Source organism: Hesperophylax consimilis, chromosome 20 (assembly GCF_061612785.1).
Source record: "Hesperophylax consimilis isolate HC1 chromosome 20, BYU_Hcon_1.0, whole genome shotgun sequence".
NCBI classification, from domain to species: Eukaryota; Metazoa; Arthropoda; class Insecta; order Trichoptera; family Limnephilidae; genus Hesperophylax; species Hesperophylax consimilis.
The window spans coordinates 16781793-16796633 of record NC_142855.1 but is presented as its reverse complement, the minus strand read 5'-3'; the positions used below and the strand labels follow the sequence as shown (position 1 = coordinate 16796633).

Below are 14841 nucleotides of genomic sequence, written 5' to 3'. Positions count from 1 at the left end.
TAGTTAGAAATCCTGTTGCTCAATAAAAGTTGGTCAGCTAAAATTGAAATATCTGAACCCGGTATAGGACACTTCTAATCTTGCAAATGTATTTGAATCTGTTTCAGTACACTTCCCTGGACCAGACCGTTGCTGGTGGCCCTCCACGCTGTGGCCCTGGCCGCAGTCCCGGCAGAAGGGTCCTGCTCCCTGGTGCTGTCTCCAAGCAGTAACGAGGAGGCCCCCGTGCGTACTGACCAGGAGTTAGAGCTCCTCCCCGCAGCACCCAACAAACTAAACTTTAGGACCGGTCTGATCAAGAGGTTCATTATGTTTTGATAATGAGACAGCATCGCTTGGTCGATGGGATACTGTCTAAATAATTGGCATGAACGCTCGTGGCTTAAACCCACTGTACTCTATTTTATCTTTAGTTATTTAATTTATAAGTAAAACAGTGCATAGATAAAATGAGTGATGAGTGAACAGTGTGTACGTTTTTATTTTTATTTATTTTTTATTTTTTATTACAATATACAGGAATTAGATACTTCATGTTGGGTAACTATGATATGTTTCCTTGTAATGTCTGTGGTATGTTTATTCCTTAATTACCAGGTGACGTATGTAGTATGTAGGTGTGTGTGTAATGTATGTGTGAGTGTTTGTGTGTGTGTGTGTCTGCATGTATGCGCATTGAACAGTTTAAATTATTGACATGATGCCGCTTTTGAATTTAGGCAGTGAATCCGAAAAAATGTCAATGTTAGAGTTTAGACAAATATTATTTATAGTATATAATTACAAGTTGTAAGGATAAGGACAATTACATGCTTAAATAGAGAACTAGAATCAATCACAGTCCATTTGTGGATCAATTTTCCAGTGTTAAACACTTTTTCCTCTTTCAGACGCGAGAACGATGGCGCCGTACTCTCCCGGATGAATGTAACGTGTCTTTTGGAACTGGGTGATAACCAGGCAAGAGCGGCCGCCAAATACGTTGGGTTGGATAAACCAGGCGCCGCAGAGTATAAGGTATACTTACCTACTGTATTATTATTTTTCTTCCTTACTTCCCTATTCATTTCCCTTTAAAGTAAAGTCTCTTTCATTAACCTTTCAGGCCTCTGGCATTTTGACATACATTTCTTAAAGATGCTGTCAGAAAGTCAGAGAATTTGTGTGTATTTCGACTTCTAAATAAAATTCGCCTTCAATTTTATTATAAGAGAATTTAAATATTAAAATTATGAAATCAAACATTGCAACAGTTTTAAAGATCGCTTACTTATGTTTTATCGTCTAAACACTCATCTAAAATTACTGATAACGAAAAAAAAAATACATAATTTATTAGACAAATATATTATGTATAAACATTACTGCCACCTCAATTTTTGTCGTTTCATAAAAAAAATGATTAATTAAAAAAAAACCAAAGTTTCATAAATTTTTCTCAAATTGCGGTCGGAACCTTTGGTTTCATGGACGAGTACATTTTAATTATTCTCTGATTAACTTCTATATTTTAATGTAAAGTTTGATATTTTTTCTTTCTAACCGAAATTCCTTGCAACTGTCCAACATTATACGAAATACCAATGATATAGTACCTAGAAATAATTATAGATCAAAACCTAAATTGGAACTCCCAACTTGAAAATATAAGCAACAAATTTAAAAAAACTAACCTGTTTTTTCAAAACATTAAGAAACATTTTAGATAAAGAACAACTAATTTAAATTGATTACGCCTCAGGCCAATCTTATCTACAATATTGTCTTATCAGATGGGGAAGTTCATGCGATTCCATTCTAAAACCAGTCTCCACAGCACAAAAGGCAATTTTGAAAATTATACTATCAGAACCCCGACAGACTAAGTTTTAATTCCCCGAATGTAATGACTCTGAAACAATTATATTATTCAAAAGCAGAATAACTTTGCACCCACAAACTCGAGTCGATTCACAACATACATTTCATATATTGTAGGTACATACACCTTGTATTGTAGGTAATAGGCATTAAAATCGCTTGACAAACAGAGTCTAGAAATTATCGATTTCAAGCACAAATCTGGCTTTTATTCATTTTGTAAACAATTTTATAAGAAAGCAAAAAATTTAATCAACTGTCACAGATAATCTTAGCTATAAAACTGTATTTTTTTATAAGTTGAATCCTTTACGCGTTCATACATTTATAATGAAAAAAAATTTTTTTTAGAAGCTTACATTTATTTATTGTTATTAAGTTTAATTTGTAAAACTCCATTTTATTTTTTTATTTTTTATATATTCAATAATATTGTTATTGGGTTTATAAAAACAGTTTATTTTTAAACAAGTTCTGCTGTGTAATTATTATTACGCGTGACAGCTGTTTCGCCCTCTGAAGGCATTATCAAACTGACAGTTATCAAACTGACAGTTTGATAATGCCTTGATTGAAGAAATCTTCACTACTAATAAAAATATAAATCTCCGTGGACACTATTACCAAAACGCCTTTTGCATCTAATCCTAGAAAACACTTCCTTGCAAATAGAGTAGTGGATGCTTGGAACAAACTCCCACAACATGTCATCCATGCAACAAATATAAATCAATTCAAAGCTCTATTGGATTCACATTTGGAGAGAAGAAAGGACTTAGTTCAAACTTAAAACAACTCAATTACTGTCAAACTTGTTGTCAAATCAGATATGAGCGCATCAGCAGAATGCTGCCTGCAATAATAATAATAATTAATAATAATAATAATTAAATTCATGATTTGTTTTTCCACAATTCCCATCGTTTGAGCCGTATTGCTTCACGCAAACGTTGCATAACTTCCTTGTAGTATTCCTTATTAACCGTACGACCTGTTGGCAAGAACTCATGATGCACCAACAGTGAGCAAAACCTTCACATTTGATCGAACTTGGCAACATCCTCTGCAACTTCCCTAATAGTGATTCGACGATTGTCCAAAACCATTTTCTTCACTGTTTCGATGTCTTTAAAGCGCTTGTACCACTTATAAACACTTTTTTGAGACAAAGTAGACTCGCCGAATGCCACAGTCAACATTTTAAGTGCGTTGAAGCACTTTATTCCATTCTTAATGCAAAATTTAATACATATTCTTAGATCCATTTTTTTCAAAAGCAAAAAATCGAAGAACACACAAAAACGTGACTAACCTTTCCAGTTGTTAAAAACAAACCACTAATCCAAAATGGCTGATAATGCTAACATATGTGTACCAACATAACAAAACAAAAAAGTTCGATAATCGAATGTACACAGCCCGCGAAAATTCAAAATTCAGCTTTTCTTTTGAACAAACCTCGTATATATATATTTTTTTTTTTTACAGTATTACCGCACAAGAGTCCCAACTGCTCCCGTCTGGAGCCAGTGAGACTATGGCATCCCCAATTGGGGTATGTTGTGAGGCTGAGGGTATTGGGGAGGGGAGGGAGATGGGGAAGAGGAAGGTGGGGAAGTACCTGGCTATTCAGATCTGGTCACCCAACACGGCTAAAGCCATTTCAAGCAACGTTTCAATTCTGAATGGTGGTCTTACACCAGGGCGATACTGAGAGTATCTTCCACTCTAATATATATATAAATAAAATTAATACCATCATCAATTTTAAAAGTAAAAGTCAAGTAAGAAATAAGTCTTATATTTGAGAGTTTGTTACGATATGGGTGTATTTATTTTTGTTTTTGAAAGGAGGAAAATCTAATATATAAAATTTCAGCCTGTGAATGTTTGCACTTGCAAAACTCGAAAATTAGTCAACCGATATCAACGAAAATTTAAAAGTTTGTTCTTATTAGTGCCAATTCGGCTGAGTTAATCAGGGCTTTATATAATACCACAAAAAAAAAAAAAAAAAAATATTGGTGCATTTTTTGTTTTTGAACTATTAGATACAAATATTTTATTAAAAAATCTTTCAGCTTCACAAATCCTAGTTTCATTATTATTTGTATGTCTGCACTAGTTATAATAACTCGATTCACTAGGTCTACTTGAGGGACGATTCCAGTTAATAATAATATTTGGATGATTTGTATAGCGGCGTTTTTGTACAAAATCACCTCGAGGGAACTGTACAAATTTATAGTATATTTCTACAAATGTACATCTAATAAAAGATAAGCAATTTTCCTTTACCTTAAAATTTATTACCTTTTTGCTGTCATCCGAGAGAAATGAAATCGCAGTCAGCGAAAAATATGTTAATTTTAAGGTTAGGGACAGTTGATACATTTTGAGTTTTGGAAATGCAAAACCTACTTAAAAGTACTTAAGGGTAAACGTACCATATGTTGTAATCTACATGCTCATAGACGGCATTAATTTAATTACTATTATATATTGCATACAAATACTATATTAAACCGAGGATTCAATCCAATATCGTATTTGGGTTTTTGTAAAGACAAAACTATTTTTATTCAAATTCATATTACACACAAGCTCTGCTTATTTATGGGGGTTCATCAAATACTTATATTATGTAATTAATAACTGTACTATATAATATAATATTTAGGTACATAATTGGTCATGTATACCTTATCAGAAAAGAGGAGCTCTTGTGCCTGATAAGGGAGCCACGATTCTTACTTAGATTCTAACTGATGTAAACTATATATATAATAATATGTATATTTTTTTACTTTAAATTTTTTTGGAAAAAAAGTTTGATTTTATTTATTTATTCTTGTTGGTTCGTAATACAGCGCAATTCGGAAGGGGGATTATTATAGTTTTTTATAGCTTGGTAAATATATAATGGTTTTGCATTTGAGTTGTTTTAAAGATTGGCGTAATAAATTGATTTCCATTTCTCATCAGTTTGTAAAATTCTTGATATTCTGTGTTATTTTTTTATAAAATTTATATATTAACGCCATCTACGAATGAGTAGATTATAATGTACGTTACGTTTACTCTTAAGTAAATTGAAAATAAATATGTTATTAATATTTTTCACAAAATATCAAAAGAATAATGAGTAATAATTATTTTGATATTTAGCATAAAAGATTTAATCTTTTTATATTCAAGTTTCGCAAAAATACCAGAGCAGGTTTTGCAACTGCACGACTCAATTCTGTTGTCATCTAAGAGAACTGGAATCGCAGTTAATGTAAAAGTCTTTACTAATTTTAAAGTTAAGGACAATTCCTTATCTTTAACCTATACAGCGCTACGCACACGCTCGGAAATGTATGAATATCACAAAATGTGTCGTGCATACCTGTTAATGTATACTGGAATATAATGTTAATATATCTATTCGCCACTCAGGACGGCCCTGTGAAGGCGCAGTTAGAGAAGTCCGCTCCGAGCGCCTATCCAGATGTTCACAACATCGGTATCGAATGTGGGCAGGATTATTAACGAAAGTGCTTGTGTCATTCCAGGTTTGCGTCGATTTGGAGGCAAAGCGCGGCCCGCTAGAGGTGCGAGCGGGGGTGGCTTATGGTGTAAGCGCGGTGCCTTGTCCCAGTGACAGCGAGATGAACCTTTCCCTGACCGAGCAGGAGACGGCCTTCCGCCTCAGCATTGCCGCCAAGAACGTAAGTTATCAATGCACGCAATTATCAAATGATCATTTAGAATTTTATGTAAGTGTCTTTAACTATTTATTATAAAATTCTACTGCCAGGTGCTTCCGCGTATCTCCAAAATAGCCGCCAGCGTGAACTCACTCCTGGAGCCGCTCCACACGCTAGCCGGCGGCGACAGCAGCGCGGGCCTAGAGGCCGGCACACTCATTAGCCGTGTGTTGGCGCGGGCGGGCCGCGGTAAGGCCAATGGCACCGCGTCACTGCCGCGTGATCAGGGCAGCACGGACCGGCTGTTGCAGCTACTGGCTGCCGCGGGAGCCTGGCTGATGGGACCCACAAATGAGATGAGATTGCTGGCACAACTGGGAGTCATCCGTAACTACTTTTTTTAATGTATCCAAAAAAAAATCTTATTTACATCTAGACATTAATAATTTTTTTTTTAAATAATGATATGATTTAATTTAATTTCATTCAATTATTCATCTATCAATTTAAATTAATTCTGTTGAATTTAATTTAGTTTTGTTGAATTTAGTTTAATTCAATTTTATTTTATTTAATTACATTTAACCTCTCAGGCTAATATATGTTGGCTTTTAGGAACAACTCATTTGGTCTCTTAAAAATCGTTGTGTCTCCTTTAACAGGAAGCTACAAGCCAAAAATGTGTATATTCTTGGTATACCTTATATTGTAGGTAATAGGCATTAAAATCGCTCGACAAACGGAGTCTAGAAACGTTCGATTTCAAGCATAAAACTGGTTTTTATTTATTTTGAAAATAATTTTATAAGAAAGCAAAAACTTAATCAAGTGAAACTGTCACAGATAATCTTAGCTATAACACTGTATTTTTTCAAAGTTGTTTCCTTTACGCGTTCATACATTTCTATTGAAAAAATGTTTTTTTTAGTAGTTTACATTTATATTCTTTATTGAGTAATTCATTTGTTTATTTGTATTCTACTCAAGCGATACTATAGAAAAACCTTTAATTTATCTAAAACATATTTTTGGTATTCATAATGTACACCAATTCGTTATAAAGATTAATCAAAGTGGTGATTTGGCATTAAGCTTCGCCTTAATATCATGGTAAGAAATGTGATCTAAACCGTGTTTGAAAGAGAAAAATTCACACTTTATATTCAAATCTCGAAGTTAACGACAGAAGGATTAAAATGTACACCCCCTTGAAACCAAAAGTAATGACCGCAAATTGAAAAAAATTAAAATTTTAATTATTAACCTCACTAGGAATAAATAGCCACTGTCGAGTTTTGTTATCTGTAATTTTACTTACATAAGCGTAAGGTGAGACTTTTTAAAAAATATTTTATGTTTGCATTCTAAATTTAAATCTTGAGAAAGGTATATGTTTATTTCTAATAATAATTTTGAAACTGTATTTCATCGCCTTTCAAAAACAGTTTTTAGATTTCGGATACGGTCAGAATTATTCAATTTATTTTGATTTTATTGCAAAGCGGAAATCGGATAGACTGTACCATAGGACTGAGGGGATATTTTCAATTCATTTATTTATTTACAATAAAAATACCTTTAAATACAGATTAAAACATTCTTTACAAAAAAGGATTACAAACAATTACACAGTGTAAACTAATATGAAATATTAAAATGAATGGTCGTTGATAAACAGATTAGATTTCAATACAAAAAAATGTGTCACTATGTCTTACACTCGTTCTCTAAATACTGTACTTTACGATTATAAGATAAAGGGCGAAACACTATCACGTGTAAATTCCGTAAAGGATCTCGGTGTCGTCTTTGATCCCGAACTGAAATTCTCTGGCCACATATCGCAGCTCACTCAGTCTTGCTACAAACTTCTTGGGTTCGTCATTAGGACATGCAAGCAGTTCAATAACCAAGATGCTATGTTAGCATTGTTCAATTTCATACTGAGAAGCAAGCTGGAGTATGCGAGCGATGTTTGGGCACTGTACCACCAGAAGTACATTGATATGTTAGAGCAAATCCAGAAGAAATTCCTCAGGTATGTCTATATGCGGACGCATGGAACCTATCCTAGGTTCGTGCACCATATCGACTTACTTGAGGAAACTAATTCTGTGAGTCTGGAAACTAGGCGGAAAGCAAGTCTAGCCATTACGTCTTTCAAAATTTGGAACAATTTTATCGATAGCCCATTCCTCTTGGGATGCTATGATTTATATGTACCAGACCACTACAGCTGAAGTCGATACCATGACCTATTCAGAGTACCAAAAGGCAAAACCGACGTACTGGCAAAGCATAGCATGACGAGGGGAGTGGTGCTGTTGAACGAACTAGCAAAGAATTTGGGTGTAAGTGACTGTTCTCTAAATGACCTAAAACAATTATCGAAAAGTCACTTAGCTAAATGCTGATATGATGTAAAATTGTACTGTAACTGGAATGAATGTTCTGTTGTACAATATATATGATAACAAAATTTTACAACTCAAATTTGCAATCAATTTTGACTATTTTCAAAAAATATGTTAAAAAATTTTTTTGTAAGTTTTTTCGATGCTATTAAAAATATCTGAAACATTTTAATTTAGTCTAATTTAATATCCAAGTAAATTTGGTTATTATTTATTTTGACAGCACCATTCTTTCTTGCATTATAATGTCACATAATAAGTTGGGCATCAAAATGTCACATACTTTAGTTTAGTAGGTGAAGATCACGATGATCTCGTTCAAGGGGGATTGTTGAGTAGTGAATTTACAAATAAGATAATTACTCTCAAACAACTTGGGCATTTAATTAATTTAAAATACTTGAGTATAACTGACAAATTTGTAACTACCACATTTTACCGAGTCACATCCTTTCTCCGTCTATCGATTCAGGATGACTTCATCCTTTAAGCTCGTTCCCCCAGGAACTCCCCGCGGGGCGTCCGCTATTTCCTTTTAAAGAGCTTTTCTGAATGGATCGGTTCGCTCGTGACGAGGTGATATGTAACCTTGCGTTCGGACATTCAAACGCCTTCGGCAAACTCTGGTCGTTGTGTGTCGATGGAATAATAACCCACACGTTACACAGCACCATTCTTTCAGCACTTATATGTATGGATCGGTTCGCTCGTGACGAGGTGATTTTTTTTTTTTTTTTTTTATAATTTTAAAAAAGAAAGACAAACATTCCCGGGTTACGAATAACCCAACAATGTATGAAAATCTCCTACTACCACCACAGAAAGCCGAAAATATTGCTTGTGTTGTGATGGAGGACTTAGCCAGCCGAGGAATCGAACACGCGACGCTCGGGTGAGACCCAAGCGCTATGCCCACTCAACCACTGACCGGTCGATATGAATCCTATAATTTCTATACTCGCTATATCCGATTTTTTGACAAAATGATCTGAGTATGACATCTTGTTCACATTTTTGCGAGCAACAAGAGGAGCCTAAAATTGAGTTTCAAAACCCTCCTTATCACAACCAAAAACCATGTTAAAACTGCGAGTGAGAAACCAAATCCGCTATATCATAGAGAAAGTTACTATCAAAACCCGCTATATCGCATTCAACCAATCACAAGCAGTTATTTTGCCAAATTACAATATGGCCGCCGCTCTGACGCCACGCTCGTGTGTCAAAATGATCTACGCGTGTGTTTCTAAACCCGCCATGTCGGCTCAGTTGACTTTCAAAAGCCTCTATATCACGAAGTGAGTATCAAAATCCGCTTTATCCATTTTATTTATCGAAATTACTTAATTATTGCTAGACATATATCTATAGAAAAATAAATGCTTTTCGAAATTTTATTACTCCAATTGATTATATAAAAAATTGTAATGCAATTACATATGTACGCTAGAGATGTGACAGTTTTTTTCGGTTTTCTACAAATCAATGAAAGTTGATATAGGGGGTATAGAAATTACACGACTCATATGTAACCTTGCGTTCGGACATTCAAATGCCTTCGGCAAACTCTGGTCGTTGTGTGTCGATGGAATAATAACCCACACGTTACACAGCATTCTTTCTGACAGATTCTAATACAAAATTAACAATTATCAGGAAGATAGCAATTACTAGGACACTGATGGAGATCTGTTGGCTTGAGTTTGGTATTATTAACATCATAATGACATTTCCCTGATAAACAGCGATACTCTGTAACTGTTTCGGCTAGTAGTGCCTATCTTCAATAGTCCCGCCGTAACATAGTTTCGATTTACCGAGGAAAGTTGATACACAATTAGATTTTTGGCATTTGGACGATATTATTTATTCAGCGACGATACAGTATCAGGTAACTGGTAATTTATTTATTTGTTGATGATGTCAACAGGAGAATGCCGCCTGACAAGAACCAGCCTAACAGACCTCCGCAACGAGGAGCAGAGAATCTCAGGGTCTGCCAACTGCACCCTGCTGCTGCTCGGAGATTGCACCAGGACGCCCCACTTCGCTCTGTTCATGCTGCCTTCCAAGGGGCTCAAGCTTAGACTATACACCGGGGGTAAGATACTCTCATTAATATCATCAGAAGAATGCTGCCTGTATCCTGCTGGCACGTAGGTACTCGTTGCTTTGAAAAGGCATTAGCCCAGCTAAGTGATTAGATCCAAATAGCTCGTCTCCTTCACTTCGACACTCCCCCCAGCGTCACATGACTCCATCCTATTGACTTCTTCTTGGGTATGCTCTGAATGAACCATCAACGGCTCAGTAGGGGTGTGCAAATTGTTTCATATATGTTGTTCAACATACCTCATTTGAGGACCTTTCAAGAAATGTATGTATTAACAAAACTTATTTGCATTGCAGGTAATTATGCGGACATAGAGAGTATTGGAGAGGACTTGACAGTGGCGGTGAACGGGGAATCAATCGATTGGAAACCAGAATATCAGTATCCTGATGGAGAGCAATTCTATGATTTCAAGTGAGTTTAAGAAGTTATCGCTTCTTTTCTGTTATTTTTATTATGTATTTCTGTCTCATGTCTCAGATGTCCTGCTTGCTGTTCACGTATAACAACGGGGCACGTGAACAGAAAGCTGTTGTTGTCACTATATCCTCTGCATTTTCAACAGTTCCAGGATGTTCGGACAACAACACGTTGTATGTGGACAGCAAGCCGGATTCATTGTTTTTGTTGCTATTGATATTGTTTTTACTGTTTTTGTTGTTGTTGTTATTATATCCTCAGCATTTCCAACCGTACCACCCGTCCAGAATGAAAAAGTCGGACAACAACATGCTGTATGTGAACAGCAAGCTGAATTGTTCTATCTTTCTAACGTGCTATCCTTATTATACAGGATGACAGAGCCGGACAACAACATGCTGTATGTGAACAGCAAGCTGGATTGTTCTATCTTTCTAACCTACTATCCTTATTATCCAGGATGACAGAGTTGGACAACAACATGCTGTATGTGAACAGCAAGCTGGATTGTTCTGCTGTATGTGAACAGCAAGCTGGATTGTTCTATCTTTCTAACGTGCTATCTTTATTATCCAGGATGACAGAGTTGGACAACAACATGCTGTATGTGAACAGCAAGCTGGATTGTTCTATCTTTCTAACGTGCTATCCTTATTATCCAGGATGACAGAGTCGGACAACAACATGCTGTATGTGAACAGCAAGCTGGATTGTTCTATCTTTCTAACGTGCTATCCTTATTATCCAGGATGACAGAGTCGGACAACAACATGCTGTATGTGAACAGCAAGCTGGATTGTTCTATCTTTCTAACGTGCTATCTTTATTATCCAGGATGACAGAGTTGGACAACAACATGCTGTATGTGAACAGCAAGCTGGATTGTTCTATCTTTCTAACGTGCTATCCTTATTATCCAGGATGACAGAGTCGGACAACAACATGCTGTATGTGAACAGCAAGCTGGATTGTTCTATCTTTCTAACGTGCTATCCTTATTATCCAGGATGACAGAGTCGGACAACAACACGTTGTATGTGGACAGCAGGCTGGGCGCGCTGAGCCTGCGAGTGTGGCGCCAGCAAGCCGTGCTGCAGTTGCCTGCAACGCAGCTGGACAGGGGTTGTGGCCGCTGCATGGATCCTAGCCAGACCTTCAAGAAGTGCTAGAAGACACGAGATATAGGACCAGATTGCTATAGACTCGTCTATATTCCTTTTTTTGGTATCAAAAAGTATATGCGTACTGCCAATGTATATTAAAATTATTATTTCAATTCAACATTGTCAATTTATTAGTATTTTTAACTTTTACGTAGACGTCTAAGGAATATCAATTCATGGAAGTGTTGCCAGCTTATGTCGACTTCTAATTTATTGCATTATCAATATCAGTCTGGCTATCAACAGCGCGACCATGCTCGGGAAATCATCGGTAGTTACGCTTATCGTTCTGATATTGTAAACTTATCGATTTCAATGTACTAAACCCCCTAGACAGAGTATTAGTGCGATTTTAAGGACGGGTTGTTTCGGAGAATTTAAACAATTCATCAAATTTCAAAGTTTATTTTCAAGTTCTGTTTTTATTTCAGTTCTGTCAAGCAACTAGCCTGTAATGATATAGTAACAGAACTTGAATAGGACTTTCACAGAACCCGGAAAAGAACGTTGAAATTTGATGAATTGTTCAAATTCTCCGAAACAACCCGTCCTAAATGATTGACATTGAAGCTATATCTAGCTAGAGTGAAGGGAAATTGCCTGGCAGCCATCTTGTATAACAAACTTTTGAAATGATTTATATTTAAAGTGATATAAAATTAGCTATTTTAATTTTATTTTTACTTAGTTAATGCATATCTAAAGGATTATGGTTTTTTAGGGGTATTTAATGAGACAGGGAATGGGACATGTCGTGATAAAATTAAGTTGGTAATTGCTTTATTTGTACATCTTTCCCCTCACCCCGTAGCTTCAAATTGTTCTGAATAGCTCTGTCTAGAGCCTTTTAAGTGAAGTACACACGTATATTCACACTCGAGCAGATCGACACAATTGGATATGGATATACCACCAAAACGCTCAATCAAATGGTAAATTTCTGTTTCACATCGAGAAAGAATTACATCCCCTGAACCTTTTTCACATTGAGTAGATCGCTCGAAATCAAACAAAAAAGCATTGAGCGAGAAGGCATACACATTGAGACATGTTCAAACGAGCGTGAAACCATGGAGCATGAACCAGCGTTGGTACAAACATTGGGTTCATGCTTTTACTTTGGTGTTTGATCCATCTCGTTGCTTTCATTTTAAGCAAATTGAACAATTGTAACGTGCTAATTTATTCTTTTGAAATTAAATGTTCCAGTTAAATAAATATATTTTTTTAAATGCGATTAGACAAGAGGTATAGAGTTTCATAGGAATATATTTTGTAACTATTTTAGTTGTAAATAAAGTAAAATGTTTATTTATAAACATAGGTACCAAAGACTTTTATTTTAAACCTTATTTTTTTTTTATAAACCTTTTTATTATCATTTAGCTTTTTTCACACAAGAGGTCTTGAGAAAAACAATTTTCCTCAGGGCTTAAGATATTTGGGGATGCTGGGTAGAGGTTTTTTAACAGTGTGTGTGTAACAAGAATTGTGCCCGCGCACATCACGAAGCACTGCAGTTGCAGTGTCAACCTTATTCATTCATTTTGCCTTTGGATATTACTTCTACTGGGTTTGTTAAACACAAAAATCAAAATGTCACTTTATCATGTTTGGTATTGTCTTCATGTTGGCTTTAACAAAAATGTATTTTTATTTATTGAATATTCTTGCCGAGGAAGATCTGGGATATATGTGGGTATGATTCCAGAGGTCCGTGTGTCCAGGAGTGATGGAATCTATCCTCCCACAGCCGTGCAAGGCATTTGGTCGTAAGAGTTTGGCTGGAGGAGTCAAAGAGTCTCCCTTGCCGGTGAGCAGATCCATCTGCCACCGAGACTTGCCTACCTCACCACATGAAACCGCCTCTAAGCTAATCCCTGCTAACTCTCAAACATTGTGAAACACTGTAATTGTAAGTATTTTGTATATATAATTGTTAAATAAGGTACCATTTCTTACTTTTGGATAGGTTTTTGAGCGATCGCTTGCTCTAATGTTCCAAATGTATAGAACTTAAAAATGTGGGATTAACGGTAAAACCTAAGTGGATTCATTATCTTTAAACCACAATAAGCAGTTTCATATGTTTCCATATAAGTATTTTGAGGAATGGTATGAATTAAATAACATGGATATAACATGTCACCAATTGCTAGAAGAAGGTGTCGATTCTCTGTAAATTCTAAATCCAATGACTTTTTTTAATAAAATCACATTATGATATTCTGGTCCGTGTTAAGACGGCCTATCAGCCCTCAAAAGGATAACCTTGAGTTTTGAGACACCCTGTATAGACACTCTTCTGAAACCATTCCTATGTTCCGAGTGCTGTAACTTTCTCAAGAAGTATTTCTTGATCTAGAATATAGGGAAATGCAATCTTGCGTACTCTGGGCTGAAACCATTCCCATGTTCTAAATGAAGTTTTAAATAAAAATCGGATATGTTTATCCGGGATACTATTTAGGTTACAAACCAACTCTTTAGAACTTTGTAATCATTCAAAAATATAGCTGCCATGGGAAATAATTAAGGAAAAATTAGTTGTGGGATAATATTTGTTTATTATTGGAATGCTTTTATGATTATCGGTGTCTTGTTCTGTTTCATGTTTCCTTTAGGTTTATTAACTTCTTCTTCAATGAAGTTTTATCATTAAAAAATCTAATTTGATAATTCAAATGTTTAGAGATGTCCGAAGAGAAACCATTCACATGTTCCCAATGTAACAAAGAAATCACTCACATTTTTGTTTTGTACCGTACAAGAATCCCAACCGTATGGAACCAGTGAACCAATTGGGGTATGTTAGGAGGAAGGAGATTGGGAAGAGGTAGGTGGGAAGGTGCCTGGCTATTCAGATGTCACCAAACACGACCAAAGCCATTTCAAAGAACGTTTCGGTAGCCTTTCCCAAGGGTATATTTCATCACAAGGAGTTCTAAAAAACATTTTCATCATATAGATACATCATTTAACACCATAAAAATTCCAAAAAATGCAGTACATTAAATATTTTTTAGATGGCGTACTGATTATTTAAAAAATAACACAAAAATCGATATAACTTTAAAAGGGTTGAATTGGACTACGACATTCTGGGTCGTTTGGATTGCAATGGCCTTCCCTCTCACCCCACTTCGTTTGAGCATGGGACACCTTGTATAAAGCTGCCT

General features: G+C 35.6%; 1 protein-coding gene across 3 annotated transcripts in view; it reads left to right on the top strand.

The window, feature by feature from the left end:
* The window catches only part of LOC149414209 (uncharacterized), a 51447-nt gene extending 38466 nt beyond the window's left edge, over positions 1-12981 (top strand). For all 3 annotated transcript variants that reach the window (XM_089644294.1, XM_089644296.1, XM_089644295.1), the window contains exons 19-25: positions 108-302; positions 891-1017; positions 5418-5573; positions 5663-5939; positions 9897-10067; positions 10376-10493; positions 11506-12981. In XM_089644294.1, the coding sequence (XP_089500420.1) occupies positions 108-302; positions 891-1017; positions 5418-5573; positions 5663-5939; positions 9897-10067; positions 10376-10493; positions 11506-11668 (1207 nt within the window). In that variant the 3' untranslated portion in view covers positions 11669-12981. The remainder of the gene's footprint in view (positions 1-107; positions 303-890; positions 1018-5417; positions 5574-5662; positions 5940-9896; positions 10068-10375; positions 10494-11505) is intronic.
* Positions 12982-14841: the final 1860 nt, after the last annotated feature.